This window comes from Trypanosoma melophagium (assembly GCF_022059095.1).
Source record: "Trypanosoma melophagium isolate St. Kilda chromosome Unknown ctg24segment1, whole genome shotgun sequence".
NCBI classification, from domain to species: Eukaryota; Euglenozoa; class Kinetoplastea; order Trypanosomatida; family Trypanosomatidae; genus Trypanosoma; species Trypanosoma melophagium.
Genome location: NW_027125155.1, coordinates 218,911 through 239,442, shown reverse-complemented (window position 1 = coordinate 239,442; position 20,532 = coordinate 218,911). Strand labels below are relative to the sequence as shown.

Here is a 20,532-nt window from a genome sequence, read left to right as displayed (position 1 = left end):
AAAACAGACATCCCAATAAAGTCAAACAAAGACTCGAGAGAACACCAAAGAAAAGAGAAACAAAATAACCAAAAAGAAATTACATCAGTAATAAATAAAATAAAACTCGTTGCGATTTAAAATCAAACACATCACATTGTCCTCTCTCTTTCTCTCACACACTCTCTCAGTCCCTTCTGCTTCTTGTTCTACTGCTCTTAAAGCAATCTACGGCATAACCATACTCAACTTCAGCCACGGCAACCCACCGCGGCGCTTCCGATCACGTAATACATATTGCCAATCAGATTTCTCTCCAATTACCACAACATCACCGGCACTATCCACATACCGCAGACAAAGCGACTCCGCATCAATCTCCTCCGGCGCATTGTTCACATCAAGTGGGAAGAGCAAAACATAATCAAGTCCACCAGACCGCAGTGCCGCCGTTACACGTCGAACAAGACCACTCAATCTTGTAGACTCATGAATAGGGCGAAGTGCGAGATGCAACGGCAATGACAATCGACCGGCATTCGATTCAACTTTACTTTGAGCTTTATTAGTAGTATTGGTATTAGTATTACCTGAGGGATGTACATCTGCCTCAGAGCGCACAATACATAGTGTAACGGGTATATTACCCTCACAAGATATGTCACTAGCGGTACTACTACTATTAGTTGTAGCACTACTTGTAGTACTCGTACTCGTTGTACTATTAGTACTACTATTACTACTACTAGTAGTATCACTATCGAAACTTTTAATTTTGCTGAAATCGAGGAGTTCGGGTGGATTCGTCAGCCATTGAGCACGACGTGCAGCCACTGCAGCAGCATCCTTTGCTATACAAAGCACTTCATTTGAGACTTTACTTCGTTGCAATTTACTACGTGCAGAAAGTGGTTGGCAGACAGAAGCAGTCAAACGATTCAGTCGATCTCGAAAAATGGTTGCCTTCTCAAGAATGGAATCATTTTTATTATTATTAGTATTATCATTACTAGTAGTATTAGCAATAGTAATAGTAGTAGCATTATTAGTATTGCTAATACTACTAGTGGCGACGGCTGCTGCTGCTGTTTGGGTTTGTGTTTGCGTTGTTGTTGCTGCGGGTACTTCTATTGCTGCTATTGTTCCTATCCTTGTTGTTGTTGTTGTTGTTCTTGCTGCTACTGTGGCTGCCAATGCTAAGGGATTCTGCGTTGCGGAAAGCGACGATGGTGGACCCATATAACTATTACTATTATTATTATTATTATCCATCGCAGTATCATCCTGCAGTGCACTCATGCCCAGTCGTTTGGCATTAAAAGACTTTGCATATAACTCATTTAACTCCGCCCGCATGCGTGCCCCTTCTGCCTCACGTGCCGCATATTCCTCTCGTGCCTTTTTAAGTCGCCACTGTCGTCGAACATAACTTGACATGATCTTTTTGCGCAGCATGGCCTCTAATGTCTCTGTAGAAAGTCCCTCACATCGACCCACCACAGGAGAAGATTGCTGTGCTCCCTCTTCTTTTTGTTTATTATTATTATTATTATTATCATTATTATTATTATTATTATTATTATTATTATTATTAGAGCCATTCATCGACATCTGCAGAGGATTAAATGATAGTTCCGTACCTCGTACTGCGGATGGTGTAGATAACCGTCTCAGTACTTCTGCTGCAGCTGCTGCTGCAGAGATTGCTACAGCCTCTTTATTACATTCTTTCCGAGTCAAAAACTCCTCTTCCTCTTTTATTGTTGTTGTTAATGTTGTTAATGGTGATATAGTTCCTGTTCCTTTTCCTGCCGTTGTTGTTGCTGTTCCTATTAACGATGTTTGTGGTTCCTTTTGAGAGACATTGAAATCTTGACGTGTCTGATGACTAGACACCCGACGCCTCTTGTTTGGTGATACTAATGAGAAATGATCCTCATCTGCCCAATCCACACACACCACATCATCATATCCTTCACGTAGTGTCAATGAGAAGAATGCCTCTGCATGCCGCAGCCACGGTATACGTTCAATGGTCTCAGAAACTACATAACGTGTGGCAGACCGCATAGCAACATCTAAATCTACCTCCATCTCATCATCTTTATTACTATTATTATTATTATTATTATTATTATTATTATTATTATTATTATGGTTAGCACAGTGTTTAGTGGTATGATCAGATCCTCCTATACGCCCAGCTAAAGCGGTTGGTGTATAGAAAGACAAAGAGGACGCTGATGAGACTGGTCGTGATGCGAATTGTAATACATCAACGCGTCGATCTTCTGGTGTTTTTTCAAGCAACGCCTCATACGAAGCACTCACACGACTGGCAAGTAGCATGGCAGATTCCGCATGTTTACTCCTATTCGTATTACATGAAGTATGCATGTTGGGATCTGTGATGTTTAAGATACATGAGCTATGTCCATCAACCTTATCACTACTACTAACAGCAGCAGCGGCTTCTTCATCGTCATCATCATATGTAGAAGAATGTAAAGAGTGTGTATGGTGTTCGCCTACTCTTATTGCTATTGCTGCTGCTGCTGATGATGATGATGGCGAGCGCGATGGATCCATAATAAAGAATTCTCGCAGTAATTGCGCCGCAGAAGGACGTTTCATTGGATCCACTATTAACATACGTTCCACTAATGCGACTACCAATCGATGTAATTTTTCTTCCTGTGTTAGAAATGCACTGCCATACATGGATTCTAATGTTTCCCGTTGTGTGGATGTAAAGATATGTGGACGGTGTAGGACTTCTGTGTCATATTGTCCTTCTGTGACTACGTGAATCTGCGCTAATACATTATCTGCCGCAAAGGGAAGTTTCATACAATACATTTCATAAGTAAGTACACCCAATGCCCATACATCGGCGTTAAAGGAGTACGTCTCACCAAGGCAAAGTTCTGGACAAAGATAGAATGGAGTTCCAATAAATGTGGCGGCCATTGGATCTGTTATATTAACAAGTCTACTCACACCAAAATCACCTAATTTAACTACACCTGTCTTGGATAAATACACATTTGCTGGTTTTATATCACGATGAATAATATAGCAACTGTGTAGATATGATAAGGCTTCTAAGCACTGACGTACAATGTCTGTAATACGGTAAGACTCTATCCACATATGTGGTTCATTCTTTTCTCCTTGTGAATCTTTGTTATTTATATTTCCACCTCCATCTCCTCCTTCCCATACACAATCCTTATCTATAGCTGATAATGATAATGCTGATGACGACTGTGTTTGTGTTTGTGTATGCTTCTCTGCATGTACGTGTAATCGACTCCACGGTTTATGCTTTCCTTCTTCTTCTTCTTTTCTTCTTTCCTCTTCCTCTCCCATGCAGTGTCGCAGCAGAGAAGCCAAATCCCCACCCTCCGCATACTCCGCCACTAGACATAATTGTTTCTCATCATCAATAAAACTATCAATATATTGCAGTATATTCATATGTCGTATATGTCGAAGAATAGCCACTTCATTCATCGCGAGGGTAATTTCTCTGTCTGTGAGTGTCTGCAGGGGCACAACTTTTACTGCCACGGCGTGCTGATACCACGGACTGCTGGGCAACATATCGTGACTGAGAAAAACACTTCCGAAACTCCCACTTCCAATTTGATGATTGCGTGGAAATCGAGCCCATTGTGAAATACCTTCGTTTTCAATACTTGTGTCATTACTATAAATATTATTATTATTATTATTATTATTATTATTATTATTATTATTATTATTATTATTATTATTACTGGCATTATCACTAGTAATAGTAGTGATAGAAGGAACTCGACCAAGAGTGGGAAAACTACCCTTCGAGTGAGAACTACTGCACATCAACGTACCATTCCCCGTAGGGAGATCGTGATACATCCTCTGAAACTCTATACATGCTGGCAATACAGAAATAATGTTTAAGCAATATGGAAAGTAATTTTTAAAAGGAAAGAAAGAAAAGAAGAAAACAAAAGATAATAAAACCTGCAAAATCAGAAAATTGAGATCATTAAGATATATAATTTATTTTGACTCATCGACACCTCCTTTTTCTTCTTTCTCTCCTTACTGATATTTATCGCAGGTTTCTCTTTTATTTGTTTCTACAAACAATAAGGTACGTAGAAATCCTTAAAAAAAAACCCTCGCGATCACCATGACTCATAGGATCAACATCCTTATCACAGAGAAAAAAAGAAAATAATAAATGATAAAATTAGTCCAAGTTATTTATTATAATAAAAAGAGATATACTGACATCAACAAACACACACACACACACACACACGCAGAGAGAAAGAAAGAGAGAAACAGATAAACAGAATAACAGATAGATAGATGCATCAATAAATAAATAAATAAATAAATATATATATATATATATATATATATATATATATATATATATATATATTGTGATTACACATCCATTCAAACGTGTGGTGAAAACACACCATAAAATGACCCTTATGTTTACACTTCACTTCCTCCTCCCCCTAAATATCTTTTTCATGTCTTCTTATTTAAAACCAAACCTCTTTTTTTTTCATTTTCCCTTTTACAGAAGTGAGGGATAACGTTTAGCCTCCGATTCCTTCAGTGTAAAGATGTGCCTAAAGTTCCGATAACGATCATTCACCTCAAAACCATATCCAATCACGTACTTGTGAGGAACGGTTAAACAAATGTATTCCGGCACCAACTCCACACGTCTCCCACCGGGTTTATCGGCCAATACACAAACCTTCAAACTTGCCGGCTCATGCTCCTTCAGCAGTTTTTCCTTCATGTACTTTAATGTGTAGCCGCTATCAGCAATATCCTCGAGAATGAGAATATGTTTGCCACGCAGATTTTGAAATACTGGCTTTGAGAGAAGTTGTATATTCCCCGTACGGCGGATTCCCCTGTAGGAGGCGAGGCGTATAAAGTCCACCACATGTGGAAGATCACAATCCCCCAGATAACGCACCATATCCGCCGTAAATATATAACTGCCTTTGAGAACAGAGATAATGATAAGTGGATCTTCATTGCTGATAGGCGCCACACCGGATTTACCGTGAGTGTCTGTGTGTGTTAAATGCATGTAATCATCGGCGATTCGTTTAGCAACACGTTTGATATTCTGTTGAATGACGGTCTCTGTGGCGACTAGTTCATCTGCCATGGGGTATTCTTTCCCATCAACCACAATAACGCCTTGTGCGTTTTTGCTCACAACGTGTTCCCGCTGTCCTGATGGTGAAATCATATTTTTTTTTTTTTTTTGTGGGGGGAGGTTCTTTGTTTGTGGTGTTTTCTATTGTTTTTTTTTTACCTTTTCTTCTTTACTTGTGTGTGTTTCTTTTTTCTCTTTTTTCTTCCAGTGAACTCCTTATGAACCTTCAAGAAGAAAAACAATGGAAGGGGTTAGAGGATTAATAGGACGAAGGATTATGATGATGATAATGATTACGAGTGGATAATAAGGAAAGCTCTCAATATATGAATCGTAAAAGAGAATATGTTCACCAGAATATATAGAACAAAACACAAAGCGGAAATATCAACAACCGCAATAAACTATAACAAAAAAAAGACACACACACAGCTATATATATCTTTTTCTTTGTTTCCATGGTGTTATTCTTGTTTCTTTTTATTTTCCTTATATTCATTCGAAGCGATGTATTTTTTTTCTTCTCAGTTTACCTTTCACTGTGTTTCTGTTCTTGATTTCTTATTTAATTCATTATTATTTTTTTCTCCTTTTTGTTGTTTCCCCATTCTTCGCAGGGTCCTGAACTGTGCTCACTCAATACCACACATCCTCGTATTTACCAAGCAAACAACAAATCAACCCGTGGAACAAACACCCGAAAAGAACAGAAAAAAGAAGCACAATAAAAACCAAGAAAACAGGAAAAAAAAAGTGAAAACGACATAGTTACACAACTATAAACTCCACTCATTCTCACCCCTTCCCCTATTTCTTTTTATTTTCTTCCTGTTCCTCTCCCTGTCTTCCCGTTTTTCTTTTTTTTCTGTCTATCTGCCTGTTAGTTACAACTTACTCTTCGCCTCTGTGGTCTTCGCCTTCTGCCTCAGTCGGTGGGCGTATATCTTCGGGTCCAGCACTACCACATCCCGCACCTCCCGGTACGACTCATCGTAGTCCAATCCGTATCCCACTACAAACGCATTCGGCACCGTCGCGACGACGTAGTCCGGGGTGAAGGACAGCCGCCGGCCGGTGGGTTTGTCGAGCAGCACAACAGTCCGCAGCGTGGCGGGCCGGCGGGCGGCGTAGTGTGCGTGGAGATACTGCAGCGTGAGGGCGGAGTCGACGATGTCCTCCACGAGCAGAACGTGCCGGTGCTCCACGCTGTGTCGGGTGTCGAGCAGCAGGCGGACTTGGCCGGAGGAGGACACGCCGCTGCCGTAGGAGGCCACGCAGATGAACTCCACCCGCACCGGCACTCCGGCGTCGCCGAGGGCGCGGGAGAGATCGGCGGCGAAGATGAAACTCCCCTTCAGCACGCAGACAAGCACGAGAGGATTGTCGAGATAACGCAGGTCTTTGTCTTTGTAGTCGGCAGCAATGCGGGCGGCGACGCTGCGGATGCGGGTGTGGAGTTCCTCCTGCGTGAAGAGCGTTTGGCTGGCGAAGTCGTAATGGCGCGACATCTCCAAGCTGCTTTCCGTCATATACATGTAAATATATATATATATATATATATAGAGAGAGAGAGAGAGAGAAAGAGAGAGGAAGTAAAGACAATAACCATATATATATATATATATATATGTAGAGAGAGGGGGTAAAATAGAGGGAAATCCATTTTCTTTTTCTTACTTGTAAATAATAATAGTTTTCTTGGGTTCGCTATATTTTCCTATTACACATGTATTAGGAATGATGATAATGACAGTTATGAAAAAATTAATAAAATAAATAAGCAAATAAGTAAAAAAAAATACAATACAATCTTTTCCACTCTCCCTATGAGTCAATCACTCCGTTACTTTTTTACTTACTCCGTCATCACTTCTATTTTTCTTCTTTTCCTTCTCCTCCTGTTCACGTCTTTCTCGCACTTCACGTTCCCATGATGTCTCCACATAACGGGCACTACGCTTAGCTGAACCAAAGATATTCTCATTATAACTACCAATTCCCGTAATAGAAGGACTATTAGAAGCCAGACGTAACTGCATCTCTTCACCATACAATTCCTCACGACGTACATAATGTCGCCGTACCCAAACCCAAAATACAAATGTAAATATAGTACACACGGTGAGAGCCAGACGATGATCCCTGCTATACATCTCTTGCTGTTCACGCATCTTCACAAGCGCCTCACGACTTATCTGAAGTGAACCAAGTTGCATCTTTCCATGTACCTGTGATAACTGCAGCGCCTTTTCATGGTAATCAAACACCATAGTGCGAAAACACTTATCCGCCTCGTAGTGAAAAGCCTCATATACCGTTCGTAATTGCTGCACCTGCCGCTCACGAATATGGAGAAGTTTTTCCAGTTCCTCATTAGACATGACACGATATGTTTCGATTGTCGGACGACTTTTCGTTGTTGTGTCTGTGGCGTCTGCAGTGTGTTGGGCACGTGTCTTTTCACGCTCCGCATAAACACCCCCATCATCACCGGTAAAAGCAGCCGAAGAGAAACCAGAAGATGATCTATTTAAAGAAGAAGTAGAATTAGTAGAGGCTACTGCTAATCGAAGAATAGAAGGACGGAGCATTTTGTAATCTCGTCTTCCCACCCCCACCCCTTTTGTTTTTCTACGTGTCTTTTCTTCTTTCTTTTTTTCTTTTGCTTTTTTGTAATTAATGAACTGTACTATTTCGTATTTGTCTTTTAACAAAAGTAATAAATAATAATAGAAAAAAAAAACAAATAAACAGAGAGAAAAGGCGTATTACAAGAGAGTGTACTGAAAGGTTAAAAAGAAAGTGAAAATTATTTGGTATATATATATATATATATATATATATATATATATTTATTTATTTATTTATTTATTTATTTATTTATTGTTTTTTTTAATCTCCACTCTTGAGAATATATCACACAGACACACTATATATATATATATATATATATATGTTCATAAATATGGTAATACGCATTCTTCATATATCACTGTTTACGTTTTTTTTTTTATCTTGGGACTTTTTTCCTTTTGCTTCCGCTCTCTTCGCATTAATATCGTTTTGAACGTGTCATCATCCTCCAGATATGATTTTTCGTTAATATATTTATATATTGTTAGAGACATACATGCATATATGCCCATATATGCACAAAAATACGTTATCAGTATATAGAAACCTAAGAAACTGCTTATACTGTAAACCAAGCAGTAAAAAAAGAAAAAAGAAAAAGAAGAGGGATGAAGAGAAAATAAACTAAGCTGCTCTACACAAACTCACTCAAATGTTTGTTTTCTGCTGATAACGTATTTATATTTTTTTTGTTTTTTTTCTTTTTGTGGTCATATATTGTTGTTGTTGTTGCTGTTTCTTACCCTCGACATCATTCTTGGTATAGTCTACTTATCCATACGTTTATATTTTCATTTCTTTCTTTGTATTTTCTCCCTTACTCCTTACTGGGAATCATTTCCTCTCTTCCGCCTATATTTAGGATTTTTGCACCCAAATTAAAAAAAAAAAGAGAATCCGCAGAAGGAGGGTCTGAGCGAAAGAAACCAAACCCTACAAAAATACGCTATCCATATTATATATATATATATATATATATATACATTATATGGTATTTGAATTTCACCTCTTATTCGATCATGTCTTTACTTTCTTCTCTCTTTTTTTTTTACCCTTTTTCTTTTCCTCATCTGTTGTATGAGGTAACATGAGACGAAAACAAATGAAACAAACAGGTCTCAGATAAAAGCTATACCTATTCCACAATGTAAGGTTCATACAGGAAATAATTTAAACCGTCTTTTTTACTCCCAAGCATAGCCACACAGCAACAATAACAATAACTCCCCCCCCCCCCCCAAAAAAAAAAAAAACAACTAAATAAAAGCAACACGGAATAAGGAAGAAGGAAGAAGAGGGAACATGTGTTATCTCAATTAAACGCAACAAAAAAAGCATCATCTGCTGGAGGAAGAGTAAAGATGAGAGCAACTTGCAGCGAAATACATGCTTGCCTCATCCCATTATCCCATTCTATTTGCTCTTCTTTTTTCTCAGGTATATATATATATATATCCCTTCCATTCCTTTTTTCGTTCCTTTTTTTTTTCCTTTACTATTACTATTATTATTCCTCAGCCTGGTAGCAGTTGTTGTTACTCTCTTTTCTTCTTTCTTATTTTTTTTCTTCCTCTTTTCGTGGGAGTTTCCTCATCCCTTTCCCCTTTAATAGTCATCCCCCTTTGATAGAATCTCCTTCGCCGTTGGCTTCAGCAGTATAGTGTGTTCAAACTGTGCGGTATAACATCCCTTCACATCGCACAGTGGCGGGTACTTATTCACAGCCCCCGCCTCCACCAATTGGTTTAAGTTTAGTAAATGTCTATCATATCCATCTCGGTCAAGCCACTTACGGGCAAACGCGAGGGTTCCATATGTTTTGTTAATATGTCGTAATAACTTTTGGGCTTTATCCGAGCGTACCTGTGTGTTTTCTGCTCCTGGTACCATCATATAATGTGAACACTCCATATCCTCTTGTACCAAACCACGTCCAGTAGAACCAAATGTCTCAATAGCGAATAATTCCCCCTCTTCCATTTTTACAGCTTCACCTCCACGTACAATAGGCACCGATTTACCACTGTGAATAACATAGGGTCCAATATTATGACCAGAGAGATTACGAATACTCTTTACAGGGTATACTTTGCCTTTAATCTCCACTTCATAGGATTCCATTACTTCTTGAATAGCGGCACCTACATCACATAATCGTACATCAATACCGGCTTGTTTAATGCCTTCATAGGTTGCCTCCTTTACCGCATTTAACAATGGATTATACTCCTCATTAAAGGCTACTGTCCATGCACAGTCAATAATTCTACCATGAATTTGTGTACCAAAATCTACCTTCATCACATCATCATATGTTAATACGGTGTTATCACCTGTGTTTGGGGTGTAATGTGCCGCCACATGATTGAGAGAACAACCTGTTGGAAATGCCTGACCACGTACAAGACCATCCTTTACAATAAGTTCCTCCAATTTACGTTCGATACGATTTGTCATGGAAATGAGAGAAATACCAGGTTTAATAAAGCTTTGTGCATATCGTCGTACTTGTCGGTGTACTTCTGCTGCATGACGCAAATCCTGTACCTGTTCCTCTGTCACACGCTCAAGTGCCCGCTTCTCTTCACTACTGTAGCGAAAGGCGTTTACTTCACCCGGGTGTTCGTGAATCTCACCCGCTGGAAACTCTCCGTATGCGAATTGTTCACTTACAGGAACTGTTGGTTCTGGCCATGTCTGTCGTTTCATACCTGCGGCCACCTGTGGATATGGGTTCTCAGGATGATCTGCTGTACTGATGACCTTAGGCGTATTATTCGCTTCCTTGGCTCCTGCATGATTTTTCTTTGATCCACCTTCTTTTTGGTGTTGGTGATCTCCCTTATTATTATTATTATTATTATTATTATTATTATTATTATTATTATTATTATTATTATTATTATTATTATTATTATTATTATTTTTATTGTTCTTCCCCTGTTGTTTGTTATTTGCCGCTTGTGTTTCTTTTACGGCGTTGGCAAGTAGGGCATCAAAGTCTTCATCATCGTGGTTATTCTTTTTACCCTTTTTCCCTCCTCCCTGTTGTTGTTGTTTGCCGTTGGATCCACTACCACCCTTTGGTGCCATTCTCCAGTGTACTCCCTCTTTTCTCTTGCAATCGAGCTAATTCGCAATAGAGTAGAAAAAGAAAAGAGAAATTATCATAGTCATAATAACAGTAATAATAATAATAATAATAATAATAATAATAATAATAATAATAATAATAATAATAATAATAATAATAATAATAATAATATATACTATATATGAAGCACAAGAAAAAACGTGTACAAGCAATGGAAAGAAGAAGAGAATGCAAAAAAATAATAATAATGTAAAAGGTGAAATATAAGTAACAAGGAAACCACATAGCAAAAAAGGAAAAAACACATGACAGTGGAAATACCATCAGAGAACCTGAATTAGCCGCGTTATATATATACCCACACATACACCAATGTACATATTTATAAGGAGTAATCACAGAAGAATACCCACAACAACACTTGATTTCTTCAGTACTTTGACTTTTATTATTTTTGTTGTTAAACTTCTTTTTTTGAAGGACTTCGCCTTTATTCCCTCCTCTCTCTTCTCGATTTTCTTTTTTTCTTTGTTGTTGTTGTTGTTGTACTTTTTCTTCCTCCTCTCTCCTGTACTCGACACGTCCTCATCTCTCACTTTTCAATTTTCTGATAAACCGGCTCACCAGAATCAAGCGAGACTCCAAACACCTCAATATAGTCCACTGTAGGAAGTTGATAGAAATGCTTTGGCTCTGTACTCTTAACGTACACCCGCTGCATTACACTTAATTTCCCATCCACCACAGAGACAAGTGCCACAGTTGTGTCCTTCTCTTCTTCTGCCTTCTCCTCACCCTCGCCCTCTGCAAGTGGGGATAGTAATAGCAATAATGCATGCATTTTGGGTAGGGCGACGTAGGAAACCGCAAATGGCGCAAAGGGCTTTAACCACGATTCCGCCTCTGCTGATAATCCAGACACGCCATTAAGTGGTTTCGCATGACAACCATATGCCAGTTTTCGTTGAATAAATGTCAGTTCATCCAGATCATTGGTCACACCTTTTTTTCGTCTATTCCCTAGTGCTTCGGGGTCAAGGGTGATGAAGTAGGCATGCACAGGATTAGCGGGATCTACCACACATAATCGTCCAGCCCCGGATGAGACACTTTCCTTGTTTCCCGCATCCAACATATTTGCCGTGTAGGCCACGATGTTGCTGTTCTTACTGCGTTCAATGTACATAAAGGTATCGGCGTGATCGTGATTGAATCGACCCCCACGTGTGCCTATGCGGCGTCGTAGTAGTCGATTGAAGGAAACGGCGTTACCTCCATATAATTCAAAGAGTTTACGAGCAAGACCTCCAGCATCAATGTCAGCCATTTTTGGCAATAACTAGATGTATATATATATATATATACTCAATCAATCAATCAGAGATGTTATATATATGTGGAAGAAGAAGGGTGAAAGAAAGAAAGGTTACGGTATTCCACAGAACGAATTCCTTTCCTCTTTTGTTTTTTTTTTCTTAATAAAATAAAGATATCACTCCCTTATAGATATATAGATGTAGTCTTTTTTGTTTGTTTGTTTGTTTTTTGTCCTTCTTGATCTCCTGTTCTTCTTCGAATATTCTTTAGAAGCGAAAAAGGTAGTAAAAAACAAAAATGGAGAAAAGAAAAACACAATAAATCAAGACCCATATCAAGTAAGAAGAAGCATTTCTACCTCACTTCTTTTCTTTTCTGAAACACAAACACACACACAGATATATATATATATATATACATGCTTTCCCTCTCGAGTTATTTTTGCTATCTAACACCATCACCACTAAAGCAATATCCACAGTAACAATAAAAACAGCAATGAGACACAAAAAACATATACAAATGCAAGAAAACGACGACAACGACAACACCTATTTATTATAGGGCAGACGTGGACGTTTACCATATCCCTCTGTTTTAACATATCTCGCTCCAAATGAGAATTGTTTTGGCCGTCGCCCATACGCGTGTCCATGCTGCTGCTTCTCCCGTACAAGTTTCTCCTGTGCATAGAAGTGTCTCCAGTCATGAGGTCTGTGCTGAAACGGCTTTGTATGATTATCCGAGACATTCTGAATAAACCAATCGTTAAACTCCTCACATGCTACCCGCATTGCCTGCCGTAGGTGCCCCACCCGTGAGAGACATGCATCCAGCGCACGACTCTCCCGCTCACACGCACTCTGCCCGCCCTTGGCCATACACACCCGCAGCGCCATCGTCTCTGCCTGGCACATGCTGAGTTGCTCCTCCCCGCTGAGGCCGGCGAGTTTCGCCTGCGTGAAGACCGGCGAGCCGGCGAGGGACGGGGCGGAGTCGATTTCCCCCCGCCCGGACCGCCGGACGCCGAGATTGTCAAAGGAGGTGCCGCGGCCAAAGTTGATGAGATTCGTTGGGTTGATGAAGTCATATGTGTTGACGGGCTTCAGGCCGTACTGGTTCACCCCGCTGTCGTGCCGGCGGCTGCGTAGGGCCACGGGGGTGTGGCGGTAGGCGTGGAATATGTCAGATGAACGCATCGCCATCTTGTGTATAAAGACAGGAAGGGAAAGAAAGAGAAAAAAGAAGAGAGTAGTATTAATGGTGAGGAAATACGTTTGTTTGTTTGTTTGTTTGTTTTTCAAAAGAATGCGTGTTTGTGGGAGAATTTAAAGAGAGTCTCGCATCATAGGTTCGGGACTGGAAATATAATACAATACAAACACACACACACACAGAGGGAGATAGAAAGTGAGAGTGAGAGTGAATGGGTAATGTATGCTTTTCTAAATGGGGTAGTACTATGACTATCTAAACAAAAGATGTAATCAAAACAAGAAATTAGGAGAGGGAAAGAGACATATATATGTATGTATATATATAGAAATAGAAATATACATGTACATATTCACGCAAAGGTAAAATTAATGTATAATGTATTATCTTTTTTTTCTCTTCTTTACACGAAGATCTTATGCAAGAAAAAGAAAAGAAAAACATAACTACAATAATAGCATCACAGCAATAGAAACACAATGGTGGAAATTACACTACTAATATTAGTTATAATACTATTAGTAATAATAATAACATTAATATTAGCAAGAATAGAATTGCTGACTTGCAGTCACATCAAGGTGAAGAAAAAGAAAAACAACATGTGCCTATATATAGTCAATAAACCCCGACAAAGTACCCCATTACAGGGAATATCTGTAATAAGTGCGCATACACAGATCTTGCATTCTCTTCACTTCCTCCTTATTAACCACCCATTACCAAACAATTAGGTTTAGAGAAATATAAAGCGAGGAATGTACACAACACAAACTCTCACCACTACTGCCATTGTTATTGCTGCAACAACATATATGCAACACGTATAAGTACTGGAAGCAAGTCGAAGAAGACAGAGAGAAGAACAATAATATATTAATATATCATAATGGCACACACACACACACACAAAACTGGTCTGTTCACATAAAACGCAAGCATTGAGCATGCAGCAAATACTAATAATATTAAGGATAAGAATAAAAAATGCAAGAAAACACAGAGCGTACATTTTTTTTTCTTCTTTTTTCTACAAATACGCGCAAATAATCAAATCAACACATGCAAGCAAAAAAAAAAATTTTGCATATTTACAACACAACAAATACAAATAAGAACACAGATAAATCATATATATATATATATATATATATTCTTTTTTCATCACGTATACGCTAGTTACACGGTATCTCTCAAATCATCCCCAGGGGTTGAATTAATAGCCCCAGAGTCTTTACCTCCACGTTGTGAATAGGGAGTGGGAAGAGCTCTTGCTGACAAAAAAGCACCAACGGCAACATCTTTCGGACTATCTCGTCGATTTCCAGAGAGAACAACTGCACTTCCTCCACGTTTTCTGGTATTTTGAACATCACGTGAGAGGCCATCAATTTCCTGTTTCAACTCTTCACATCTCATTGCCGCACTATTAACAGTATCTCCACTATTACTTTCACTAGTCCCCGTTCTTGGTTTGACAGAAGAGGCGGCATCACCCTCACCCTCACCAGCACTCTCATCACTCATTCGCCGTTGTGATGTAGAGGATGGAGATGATGAAATAAACGAAGCAAGTGGAAGTAAAAGTTCGTTAAAAGGTCGAAGTGCGAACTCTTCATCTTCACGCATCATCTTTACTGCTTCCTGTAGTCCATTCGCCACAATAGCACCATCAGCAATCTGTTGTAACAGTGTTGTCTGCCGTGCCACACGCAAGTGTAATTCACTTAAGATAGCAGTAAGAAAAAGTTTATTTTTGGCAAGCGCCGATTCCATTGGCGTTTTTGCATCACAATGCATAATTGCTCCTTCCATTGTATCCAAGACATAACGAATAGTGCGTCGGTGCTCCACCAGACGGTGATTATATGTTGTAGCGCTGCTAAGAATCTCCTGCATAATTGGACCACAGTGAAGAGAGGGTCGTTGTTGCTGTGGCTGCTGATGTGGTGTTCGAATACTGCTGTTAGCGCTAGTATTAAGCACAACGACTGGCGAGGAAGGGGTGGCAGGAATACCAATGTGTGTCATATTCGTATTCGTATTCGTATTCGTAGTGGCAGTAGTAGTATTAGTAGTATTATTGGTAGTACTTGTTGTATTCACACTAGCACCAGCACTACGGCTTCCTAGAGTTAATTGCGGTGGTGGGCGTACAGCATCTGTTGCATTTCGCAGTGCCGCTGTATGTGCTTCACAGGCAGTCTCAAATGCCTCAAACTGCGTCAATTCCCCTTCCAGTATAATGGTAGAATGCGTAAATCGACTCAGACGCAGTAGTAATTCATTCATAACACCACTAAGTGAAAGTTGACGCCGTGGTAAACCAACTTCCTCTGCGACCTGTTTTACTGCATTTTGCACCTCCGCCTGTGTAAAGGCCACCTGTGATTGTGCTTGACGTAATTGTTGCTGTAGTTCTCCATTCCTTACCTCTAATTCCTCCGTTTTCTGTTGTTCTTGGGCAAGTAAACTAAGTGCACGTTCGCGGGCATGACGGGCCTCACGTGTCGCTTGCTGCTCACGCCGCATAATCGTCTCAAGGGCTTCGCGACTTGCAATTTCCTCTTCTCGCTTTTCTGCAAGTGCGGCATCAAGATCGGCGGTGGATTGACGTCTCAACCGTTCTAACTGTAATGTTTTTTCTTGTAGGATTTTACGTAATTGGTTCTGTTCCTCTTCATCAGCAGCGACTCGTGTTTTATATTCCTGTAATTCCTGCGTTACGGCACGTAGTTCAACATCCTGCCGTGTCGCTGTAGCTTCTACAGACTTCAGCGTTTGTGTAGCAGTTTTTAACTTTTCTTCTAATCGACGTAGATCTTGTTGTAGATCTGCATTTTCTGCACGAAGTGCCTCTTCCGCCACTCGTCTTTCCTCTATTTTGCGTGCCATACGTTCTCCTCTTTGCTGATACTCAAGTCGTTGTTGTTCCAATGCATCCTCTGCGTTATTCAGGCGTGATTGCAAGTCCGAACACTCTGCTTGTAATGTTTTCACAGTTGCCGTTGATTGTTCTTGTTTTTGGGCGGCTTCTTGTTGGGCAGTATTGTAGCGATTCAAGAGATTTTCTATTTCTTTCTGCATTAATATTGCCTTCTCCGCCTGTTGGGCACATGTTTCCTCCAGTGTCTTTCGTTCTTGTTGGGTCATCTGCATAGTGTTCTGCAACCGCAGCAACTCCGCCCGCATATGTGTTGTTTTCTCCTGTTTTTCAGATCGTTCCTGAGATGCCAATTGCTGTTCTTCCTGTAACTGGGAACGCAGGAGATTTAATTCCTCCTCAAATCGTGTCTTTTCACTTGTGAGGGTAAACATCACACGACTTTGTTCCTGTTCACGGGCCTCTGCTTCCACCAGAGTACGGCGAGACTGGGTGAGTTCCTTCTGTACACCAGATAATGTTTCACGCACTGTCTGTAACTCTGCAGCATGAGACTGTTCAAGATTTTGGAGTTCCTTGTGAAGTAATCTATTATGCCGATTAGCCTCTTCTGCGCAATGTAACGCCCGTTCACCGTCTTTTTTAGCGTTCGCAAATTCACTTCGTAAATTTTCATAAGCTGTATCAAGAGTTGTATGTGCCTCTTGCAACTTATCTAATTCACCTTCTAATGTTAAAGTACGCTCTGTTAATTCTTGAATACGTCGCTTTTGTTGTTGATCTGTATTATGGTAAACCTCTGAAAGACGCCGAAGTTGTTCCTCTGTTTTACTGTAGTTTTCTTGTAGCGTATTACATTGTTTTCGAGATGTCTCTAGTTCCTCCTGTAAACTATTATTACGCTGTTCCAATGTTGCCACACGTCGCTGGGCTTCCCGTAAGTTCGCAGCCGCATCACCGGTATCATGCGCATAAGTGGACTCCAGTTCAACTAATCGCATTTGTGTAAGCTGCGCCTCACGCTCTTGTTGAGACAAACGTGTACGTAACCTTTTTATTTCCGTTTCAGATGTTTCCAATTCCAGTTTTTGTTGTTCAACCATAGCATGCTGTTCATCACACTCCCCTCGTAGTGTAACCAGTTTAGTACGCAACTCATTTATGGTTATATTGAGATTCTCTATATGCCGCCGGGTGACTTCATCGCATGAGGTACTACGCTGCATTAAGGCGTTTAGTTGTTGTTTTGTGTCTATTAACTCCGCTTCAAGTTCGGCCCGCTCAGTCTCAAGTTGTTCAACTCGCGGTAATACACGGTCAAGTTTGAACTGTAGAGAACGCATTTGATTCATTGCCTCTTCTCGTTCCACTAGAGACTGTTCAGCTCGTTTCCTTGCAGCTTCTGCTTCTTGCTCTGTTGCCTCTTGTGCTTCACGGTACAATTGAGCTTTTTCACGTAACACTTCCTGTAGCCGTTTTATCTCTCGTTGCTGTTCCGCAGTATTTTGTGCGGCAGTTTCCTTTTCTTGTGCAAGAAGACGCGCAGAGTTTATCTTCTCACCTCGCAAAAGTTCTAATTGATTCATAAGAGAAGCTTGTTCAAGTTTTGCAGCTTGTAGTTCACGTTGTAGCGCAAATTTCTCTTCACGTGTGGTGTTTGCATTTTTATTTTTTTCCTCTTTCATTGCTACAACTTCAGCCTCTGCCTCTTCTGCCGCTGTCTTCGCTTTGTTAAGTTCATCCTCAAGACGTTCAATAATCTCCCGTAATTGTTGTTGCTCAATTTTAGCATCTTCAATAGCTGCAAGAAACTCTTGACTTTGACGTTCTCCCTCTATCATAGCTTCTGTTGCAGTTTGCTCTATAACATCACAACGGGAACGCAATTTTTTCTGAGTCTCTGAAAATCGTAATAATAAGTTTTGATAAGCTTCCATTGCCCCATGAATAAGATCCTGCATAGCACGTGGAACAGTCATTGCTTTGGCTATTATAAGAGCTTCTACATGTTGTTGTTGTAACGTTTGACGATGTCCAGCAAATGTAGTTGCCTGTAAATCTTCATAGGCAGCTGCAAGATCTAAAGCTTGTCGTTGTACTTCTTGCAATTCCTGACGAAGTGTATTACATAACTGCACTCGTTGTGTTATGTCATCCTTCATAGCATTAATCTGTGCTCGTACACGTTTTACTTCATCTGCTTGTCGAATACATGCCTGTTCTCGTACCTCCGCCGTACGTGCGGCACTCTGTAATGAGAATTCTAGTGTATCCTTTTCCTGAAGTAGTGTCTCCTTATCTTTCATAAGTTCACGTACTTTTGAATCTAATACTTCATTTCGTTGAAGAAGAGAGTTTATACGTGCATCGGATGTCATAGTGTCTATTTCTTCATTCTTATCATCGATACTGCTATGCTGTGAATCCTGTTTCTGTTCTCTGCTACGGAGAAGACGGTTCTTCTCTTCTAATTGGCGGTGTACCTTCTCAAGTTCTGTATTCACACGTGTACTCTCACTAAGGGCATCATTTAATTGTTCCCGCAAGTGTTCAAGCTGGTGTCGGTTCCCTTCATCAGAAAGTGGGAGTGTTGCAGCGACTGTTTGTGCTTCCTTTAATTCTTCACGTAATTCATCAATCTCAGCACGAAGCGCATCTAACTCTCGTTGGTATTCAGTGCGTGCATGCTTTATCTCCTCTGCTGCAGAACGCTGTTGTTGTTCGCCTTCATTCTGCATACGTTCAAGTCGCTGTTTCCATACACGCTGATGGTCATTCAAAACCCATCGAAGTTCTACAAGTTCGGTGTTTACTTCACGGTGTGCCGCCTCAAGCTCCAGATGACGTTGTTGGGCCTCATCCAGGTCCTTCTGTCTTTGTTGTAGTGTTTCCACACTCACACGCAATTGCTCCTGAGAAGATACAAACTGTTGTGAGAGTTTTTGCACGTTTACTTCCAGTTCTTCAATACGAGATTGCTTCTCTTTAAGGACGGACTCCACGCTCGCAGCACCCTCATGCAATAGTGACACTGTCTCCTGGTGTAGTTCTTCAAGTTTGCGGTATTCCTTCTCCATTGACTCTAATTTGTTCTGTAATTCATGTAATTGTACTTCACGTAATGCCCTTTCCTTCTTCTCAAACTCCAACGTTTCATGCAGTTTTTCCACTTCTCCCTCCAAGGACCTAAGCTCATTTGAGGCGACACCGTTTGAATGTTGTCTTTCATCAGAGAAGTTCTCATGCCCTACCTCTTCCATTGGCTGGTCTCGCTTCTGTTGCCCCTGTTGTTCCTTTAATTCTAGTTCATTTAGCCTCTCACGCTGCTCAGCGGTGTCTCGCAAAACAGTCATAAGTTCACTCTGCAGTTTTTCACAACGTTCATAAAGCTTCTCATACTCCTCCTTCCAGTATGTAACCCCATCCAACACTGTGGAGTCCTCCTTCACGCGTACCATTTGCGACTTTTCTTTTAACAACACTTCATAGAAATCCTCCTGCTCCTTCAGCTTCTGTTCCAACAGCTCATCGTGCTCCGCAATACGCTCAGCAGCCTCTTTTGCAAGTCCTTCCATCTCCTCATGATGGTTCTCCTCCATAATACGCAGCTCCTCTCGCAGTTGATCATTCGCAGCCCTCAAGCTCTCCACCTGCTGCAGAATATCATCACTAACAGAACTCCCATCCCCTTTGCATGCCTCTAGCCGCTCCAGAAAACGTGCCTCCATTGCATCCTCCTGCTCCTTCAGCTTCTGTTCCAACAGCTCATCGTGCTCCGCAATACGCTCAGCAGCCTCTTTTGCAAGTCCTTCCATCTCCTCATGATGGTTCTCCTCCATAATACGCAGCTCCTCTCGCAGTTGATCATTCGCAGCCCTCAAGCTCTCCACCTGCTGCAGAATATCATCACTAACAGAACTCCCATCCCCTTTGCATGCCTCTAGCCGCTCCAGAAAACGTGCCTCCATTGCATCCTCCTGCTCCTTCAGCTTCTGTTCCAACAGCTCATCGTGCTCCGCAATACGCTCAGCAGCCTCTTTTGCAAGTCCTTCCATCTCCTCATGATGGTTCTCCTCCATAATACGCAGCTCCTCTCGCAGTTGTTCATTCGCAGCCCTCAAGCTCTCCACCTGCTGCAGAATATCATCACTAACAGAACTCCCATCCCCTTTGCATGCCTCTAGCCGCTCCAGAAAACGTGCCTCCATTGCATCCTCCTGC

At 40.8% G+C, this 20,532-nt stretch overlaps 8 protein-coding genes across 8 annotated transcripts; all 8 read right to left on the bottom strand.

Annotated features, from left to right (window-relative positions):
* Nucleotides 1–207: 207 nt before the first annotated feature.
* Nucleotides 208–3,882, bottom strand: LSM04_009647 (Protein kinase domain; the record flags this gene model as incomplete). The annotated part of the gene is made up of 1 exon (XM_067329982.1): nucleotides 208–3,882. The coding sequence occupies one exon, from the start codon at nucleotides 3,880–3,882 to the stop codon at nucleotides 208–210; it is 3,675 nt and encodes a 1,224-aa protein (XP_067191332.1).
* Nucleotides 3,883–4,564: 682 nt separating this feature from the next.
* Nucleotides 4,565–5,260, bottom strand: LSM04_004901 (Phosphoribosyltransferase domain; the record flags this gene model as incomplete). The annotated part of the gene is made up of 1 exon (XM_067329981.1): nucleotides 4,565–5,260. One exon carries the CDS (start codon nucleotides 5,258–5,260, stop codon nucleotides 4,565–4,567), a length of 696 nt encoding a protein of 231 aa, XP_067191198.1.
* A 791-nt stretch (nucleotides 5,261–6,051) lies between these two features.
* LSM04_003191 (Phosphoribosyltransferase domain) lies at nucleotides 6,052–6,675 on the bottom strand (the record flags this gene model as incomplete). The annotated part of the gene is made up of 1 exon (XM_067329980.1): nucleotides 6,052–6,675. The coding sequence occupies one exon, from the start codon at nucleotides 6,673–6,675 to the stop codon at nucleotides 6,052–6,054; it is 624 nt and encodes a 207-aa protein (XP_067191144.1).
* Nucleotides 6,676–7,002: 327 nt separating this feature from the next.
* Nucleotides 7,003–7,758, bottom strand: LSM04_004486 (uncharacterized protein; the record flags this gene model as incomplete). The annotated part of the gene is made up of 1 exon (XM_067329979.1): nucleotides 7,003–7,758. One exon carries the CDS (start codon nucleotides 7,756–7,758, stop codon nucleotides 7,003–7,005), a length of 756 nt encoding a protein of 251 aa, XP_067191175.1.
* Nucleotides 7,759–9,406: 1,648 nt separating this feature from the next.
* Nucleotides 9,407–10,894, bottom strand: LSM04_002383 (Peptidase M24; the record flags this gene model as incomplete). Its single annotated transcript, XM_067329978.1, has 1 exon — nucleotides 9,407–10,894. One exon carries the CDS (start codon nucleotides 10,892–10,894, stop codon nucleotides 9,407–9,409), a length of 1,488 nt encoding a protein of 495 aa, XP_067191126.1.
* A 593-nt stretch (nucleotides 10,895–11,487) lies between these two features.
* LSM04_008571 (protein of unknown function DUF4833) lies at nucleotides 11,488–12,222 on the bottom strand (the record flags this gene model as incomplete). Its single annotated transcript, XM_067329976.1, has 1 exon — nucleotides 11,488–12,222. One exon carries the CDS (start codon nucleotides 12,220–12,222, stop codon nucleotides 11,488–11,490), a length of 735 nt encoding a protein of 244 aa, XP_067191298.1.
* Nucleotides 12,223–12,763: 541 nt separating this feature from the next.
* LSM04_006422 (uncharacterized protein) lies at nucleotides 12,764–13,417 on the bottom strand (the record flags this gene model as incomplete). The annotated part of the gene is made up of 1 exon (XM_067329975.1): nucleotides 12,764–13,417. One exon carries the CDS (start codon nucleotides 13,415–13,417, stop codon nucleotides 12,764–12,766), a length of 654 nt encoding a protein of 217 aa, XP_067191237.1.
* Nucleotides 13,418–14,606: 1,189 nt separating this feature from the next.
* Nucleotides 14,607–20,519, bottom strand: LSM04_005559 (uncharacterized protein; the record flags this gene model as incomplete). Its single annotated transcript, XM_067329974.1, has 1 exon — nucleotides 14,607–20,519. The coding sequence occupies one exon, from the start codon at nucleotides 20,517–20,519 to the stop codon at nucleotides 14,607–14,609; it is 5,913 nt and encodes a 1,970-aa protein (XP_067191221.1).
* Between the last annotated feature and the right edge of the window lie 13 nt (nucleotides 20,520–20,532).